The sequence below is a fragment of the Strigops habroptila genome, chromosome 2 (assembly GCF_004027225.2).
Source record: "Strigops habroptila isolate Jane chromosome 2, bStrHab1.2.pri, whole genome shotgun sequence".
NCBI classification, from domain to species: Eukaryota; Metazoa; Chordata; class Aves; order Psittaciformes; family Psittacidae; genus Strigops; species Strigops habroptila.
The window spans coordinates 93,496,788-93,502,787 of record NC_044278.2 but is presented as its reverse complement, the minus strand read 5'-3'; the positions used below and the strand labels follow the sequence as shown (position 1 = coordinate 93,502,787).

Sequence of the window (6,000 nt, the reverse complement as noted above, 5' to 3'; positions counted from 1 at the left end):
AACCTGCGCCCCCTCCCCACCCCGGAGCGCCGCCACGCCGGGACACCCCCCGCCCTTCCCCCGCCGCGGGCTCGGCGCCGCTCGGCAATTTCCGCCACGCGAGCCGAGCCTATTTCCGCCGGCCTCGGCCAGACGGGCTTTATGTCTGCCAGCGGGGCGCGCATGCGCGGCGGCCGCCGCCATCTTACGTTGTCTCTCGCCTGCCCTCCCCTTTGGCGAGCTTTCCCCTCCCCCAGCAGCCCGCGCAGCGCCCTCCTCCAGCGCTCCGCGAGGAGACGGGGCCGGGCGGGGGACGGACCGGGCGGCGGACGGAGCCAGGCGGCAGGGCGGCCGCGCCAGACCCGCGGGGAAGAAAGGACGGGGCAGGCGCGCACGCGGCTGGAGGACTGTTCCCAGGCGCGGTTCTGCGGAGGAAGAGCGGGTGCCGCCTGTTATAAAGGGGGAGGAGGCGGAGGGGGAAGGAAGAGCGTGCGGAGCGGAGCCTCCTCCAGAGACAGCCAGACACAGAGGGAGGAGAGAGAGGCTGCCTGCCTGGCTGGCTCCCCCTTCCTCCCTCCCTCCCTCCTTTTCATGGACTCTCTTGTCGGGCTGCTGCTGCTGCTTTTCTTTTCTCCTTATTCCGTCGTTTTAATACCCAAAATGATTCAGCTCCATGGCTGCCACTGACGGGGATGTCCCTGCCCGGCTCAGCCTGCCGCTGCCGCCCTCCTGTGCGCCAGTCCTGTACGTATCTGCGCTCTCCTACTACTACTACTACAGCGGTGATGGCGAGGGGCGCCGTCCGCCCCGCCGGGCTGCCCTGAGGGCCTGCCGGCTGCCCTCACCCCGCCGAGGAGGAGGAGGAGGCGGCGGTCCGGCGGCGGCGCCCGCCGCGGGGAGGGCGGTTCTGCCGGCTGCCGGCGAGCCGCGGGGAGGAAGGGGCTCGCCCCGGGGCCACCGGCATTTCCTCCGGCCTCTGCCCACCCCCGGGGAGAGACGCAGTCGGGGGGTGGCGGCCGAGGAGGGGGGTGGTGGTGGCAATCAAAAGGGGGTGGGGGGAGAGAGGGAGAAAGAAAGTGAATGGCGGAGGATTGAAAGTGTCACATTCAGAGGCGCTAATCTATAGGCGGCGGAGGACCGGTCCTCGCCCCCTCCCTGTCTCTGAGGGGAGGAGGAGGGGAGGGGGTTGGTTAGCGGCGGTGCCGAGGCGCCTCAGCCCGTGCTCTGCGGGAGCCGGGGGGGGTTGTGCGTGGTGTCTCTCTGCCCTGCCGTGAGCGCAAAGCTAACTGTGTGTGTGTGTGTGTGTCTGTCTCTCTCCATACCGGGGGATTGCACTCTTAAAATACACCCGATACAATGCACCAGCCTGACTCAGCCGCAGACATTAGTGCTAGGAAGATGGCGCACCCGGCAATGTATCCTAGAAGGGGCAGCAGCAGTAGCAGCGGCAGCAGCTGCGTTACTGCTCCCACTGCACCAGGTACCGGCGTTGGGAGCGCTGCCCTCTCTGCCGAGGATTATCAGCCGCCTTTGCTGGTCCAGCCACCGCCTCCATCTCCTGCAGCATCTTCATCAGCGGGTCCACAGCCGACACCCCCTCCTCCACAAAGCCTGAACCTCCTCTCGCAGTCGCAGCTCCAGCCACAGCCTCTTGCACAGACTGGAGCTCAAATGAAAAAGAAAAGTGGCTTCCAAATCACCAGCGTGACCCCTGCTCAAATATCAGCTAGTATGAGCTCTAATAACAGCATAGCCGAGGATACAGAAAGCTACGATGACCTGGACGAGTCCCACACTGAAGATCTGTCGTCTTCGGAAATCTTGGATGTTTCTTTATCCAGGGCCACCGACTTGGGAGAACCTGAGAGGAGCTCCTCTGAAGAGACTTTAAATAACTTCCAAGAGGCAGAGACTCCTGGGGCTGTTTCTCCAAACCAGCCTCATCTTCCTCAGCAGCATGCTCCTCTGCCTCATCACCCACAGCAGAGTGTTGTGATCAATGGAAGTGTTCACCCCCATCATGTTCATCACCACCACCATCTTCACCACCACCATCATGGACACCACCATCCGTCGCATCCTGGGGTGGGCAGTGCCCCGGTTTCTGGAGGACCACCGCCCAGTCCATCATTTAGAAAACTATCAACAACTGGAAGCTCTGACAGTGCTGTATCAACTGCACCAGTTTCTGCTGCATCATCCACTGGTTCCCCGGCATCTGTCGTGTCTAATATCCGCACTACGAGTACTCCTGGCAATTTAGGTGTAAGTCCTGCTACCGGAACTAGTACCTTAAATAATATGGGTGGTGGTAGCTCTGGTGTGGCAAGCGGTGTGATTGGTACTATAAACTTGAGCAACATCACGAGTACTGGTAATGTAAATGCTTTGTCTGGAACTAGCAGCAATGTTAATGTGAATATCTTGAGTGGTGTTGGCAATGGTACGAGTGCTTCCTCTAGTGTCATTAACAATGTTACTAATCCAACTGCAGGAATGGCAGTGGGATCAAGCCAGCAGCAGCCTGCATCTGGCACATCAAGGTTTAGGGTTGTAAAATTAGATTCTAGTTCTGAACCTTTCAAAAAAGGTAGATGGACATGCACTGAATTCTATGATAAAGAAAACACTGTTGCAGTTTCAGAAGGAGTAGCAGTAAACAAAGCAGTAGAGACAATAAAACAAAACCCGCTTGAAGTGACTTCTGAAAGGGAGAGCACCAGTGGGAGTTCTGTTAGCAGCAATGTAAGCACACTGAGTCACTATACAGAAAGTGTGGGAAGTGGAGAAATGGGAGCACCTCCTGTGGTACAGCAGCAAGCGTTTCAAGGTGTGGGTCCGCAGCAGATGGATTTTAGCAGTGCTGCTCCTCCGGCAATTCCAGCATCTAGTATACCACAGAGTGTTTCTCAATCACAGCTTGCACAAGTCCAGCTGCATTCTCAAGAAGTAAACTATCCACAGCAGAAGCCAGGGGTCCAACCTCCTGCACAGGCCAGTCTAACCACTGTTACTGGGGTTCAGCCAGCCCCAGTTAATATACTAGGTGTATCCCCATCTATGGGCCACCAGCAACCTGCCATTCAAAGTATGGCTCAACAGCAGCTACCGTATTCTCAGCCGGTGCCGCCTGTGCAGACTTTGCCAGTTGTGCAGCAGCAGCAGTTGCAGTATGGACAACAGCAGCAGCAGCAGCAACAGACAGTTCCTACACAGATGGCCGCAGGTCATGTTAAGCCGGTGAACCAAAACTCTGTGACGGGGGCTATGCCAGACTACATTCAGCATCAGCAGATCCTTCAGACTCCAGCCCCTGCCATGCAGCCTAGTTCTACAGGAGTAGGAGGAGGGCAACCGGTTCCCATTGCCCAGGCGCAGGGCATGCAGCCTTCAGTGCAAGCACATCCAGCCGCTGCCCCAGCTCAGCCTGTTGCGCATGCTCCAGCAGCAATACCAGGTGTAGGTACCAGTGGTCAAATGCTGAATGTTGGGCAGCAAGGAAGTGTAGCTGCTGTGGTGCAACCACCATCTGCTGCAAACCAAATTCCACCTCCAGTTATGCCGTCAACGGCTGCTCCTCCATCTTCACAAGTAGTGCAGCCTGTGCAGACAGGAATAATGCAGCAGGGATTACAGGCTAGTGCTTCAGGCCTTCCTCAGCAAATGGTCATTGCTCAGCAGAACACTTTGTTACCTGTACAGCCACAGGCACAAGGAGTGGAATCTGTCGTCCAAGGGATGACTGGCCAGCAGCTGCCTGCGGTTAGCCCTATACCTTCTGCTAGTACTGTTCCTGCACCAAGTCAAGCTGGTTCAGCTGTGCCTCCTGGCATACCTTCTGCTTCTATAGGTCTGGGACAGCCACAGAACATAGCACAAGCTTCGGCTGTACAGAACGGGAATTTGGCTCAAAGTGTTAGTCAGCCTCCCTTGATATCAACGAGTATAGGTGTGCCGGTGGCACAGAGTGTGCCACAGCAGATGCCGCTAAGCTCTACCCAGTTCCCCGCACAATCACTAGCTCAGTCCGTTGTAAGCCAAATTGAAGATGGCAGACGCCCTACAGAACCTTCCTTGGTGGGTTTACCTCCAGCTCCCAGTGGCGAGAGTGGTGTTGGAGCATCAGCCGTTTCAGATGGCGGTAGCAGCAACGTGCCGTCCTCCGCTTCCCTCTTTCCACTGAAGGTGCTGCCATTGACAACACCTCTCGTAGATGGTGAGGATGAGAGGTAAGACTGCCTGTAACTTTATTAAAAGATAGATTGCCTGATAGTTTGATTTGCGCTAACTTGCAGGTCTCGTTACAGCCATTCTGTGAAATGAAGCAGCGTGATGTTTGTGTCTAATTAGAAATGTTGTTCCTCAGGTCCCAGCGCATGTAGGTATTATATTAAAAGACTTGTTTTTCTCTTGAGGGGGTGGGTTGTATTGATTATGCTCTGAAACTACTGCGTGGGTAAACTGTGTTTAACAATCTGTGACAGTGTGTATGTTCCCATTGTATAGAGGAAGACAAAAGAATACTGTGGAATGTGGGTATGCTAGCGGTGATTGTAGTTTAGATTATTTATTATATTGAAATAATATTTATTCTTAGGTAGAGTTTTTTTTACAAGCCTAGACTTCATCCTGCCTCTGCTTCTCTTTTTCAAGTATTGACTTTACTCGGGTTGAACCAGTTGCGAGTCTGTGGTGTATGTAGAAGCCTTCTCTTTCACAGCCAAGAGACGCTTTAGGCAAATGAGTATGGTGGGAAAAGGGAGGTTCAGCCACACTGTTGTGGCTCTTGAAATTGAACTTGGGGCACTTTTGGTCTTGGTGGTTTTGCTTCAAAGCATTAATCCATTCTGAGAGCCACTCAGGCCTGCGGAGGAGTGGTGAGCCTTTGAATCTGGTGCACTGATTCTCTGCAGTCACAGTAAGAAACTGCACATGTTCTCCCACCTGCACCTTTTCAGAGAAGTGACCATTGGCAGGTCTTAATAGTATGTGCATGTGAATAGTCTTGTTTCTTTGACAGCATGTGCAGAGAAGCTGTGTCAGCTGTGAAAGGCCCTTGCATGTGCAGGCTGAAGCGATCTGAATGGTGGTTCTAAAGTGCAATTGTTTAATATTAATTACGTGTGGAAATTCCTCGCCGTATTGAGGACCTCTTGTTTATATATATACTCATTTACAAATGGACGGGAATACTGTGGTGGTTCTCCCAAAGAACTTCTTGTCTAAGCAGCAGCTATGTTAATAGAAGAAGTAACTTTGAGATAAATAACTTGCCTTGAGAATGTGGGAGAGGACAGAAAAGAAAAACTGAAGACCTGGATGGGGGGGGGGAAAAGGCAGTAAACACTTACATGGTGGGGAAAATGCCATAGCAATGGGAGGTGAAGTACTTCTTAAATATCTTGGTGCCATAACTTAAATCAGGAGTAGTATCAGTGGCCAAATTTTATAACAAAACAAAACACAAACCAACCAAACAAAAAAAACCTACCAAAAAAAAAACCAGGTTGCTGGGAGAGGCTTGATTCTCAATATTGAAAATACTAATTCTATCAGCGGTCTCTGATTATGTTGATCATGAGGTGTTGACTGCCTTAGTGGCTTTCATCATGTCTTTCTAAGATGCCAGAGAGCTGTAATGAGTAGCAGCTTGTCTTCGAGGAGTGCTAGAAGACAAGTCCCAACACTGTTTCATTCTGATTATGTTTTTTAGTCAATAAGTATGTGAAGGTGGTAGAAGACAGACTGAGGTGTTAAAGCCCACAGTATCACCAGTATGCTACTAGCAGTCAATTTTCTCAAATGTTTTTTCATTTTCCTTCCTTTGATCTTTCTACAGCAGGACATTAATTCTGCTCTTCATGGATCCTGTTTGTGTTTGGTGGTGTTTTGTGTGTTGCTTTTTTCTAACCAAGCATCCAACCAAAGCTCCTTAAGCTTTCAGGGTTGAGTAAGAGGATCATAAGCTCATTGATAGTCATTGTTTTGGAAAATGACATCTAGCATGTGACTGTACCCTGA

The 6,000-nt window shown here is 52.4% G+C and overlaps 1 protein-coding gene across 13 annotated transcripts in view; it reads left to right on the top strand.

Moving 5' to 3' along the window:
* The first annotated feature begins 245 nt into the window (after positions 1-245).
* The window catches only part of TSC22D1 (TSC22 domain family member 1), a 94,085-nt gene continuing 88,330 nt past the window's right edge, over positions 246-6,000 (top strand). For 5 of the 13 annotated variants that reach the window (XR_003990231.1, XR_003990232.1, XR_003990233.1 and 2 more), the window contains exon 1: positions 1,076-4,208. Coding sequence is in view for 8 of the 13 variants with exons in the window: in XM_030477378.1 (XP_030333238.1) it covers positions 1,336-4,208 (2,873 nt within the window). In the remaining 5 variants the exon portion in view is untranslated. Of the gene's footprint in view, positions 724-1,073; positions 4,209-6,000 lie in introns of those variants that run through there. The other 8 variants (XR_003990230.1, XR_003990229.1, XM_030477374.1 and 5 more) reach the window with 4 other exon arrangements.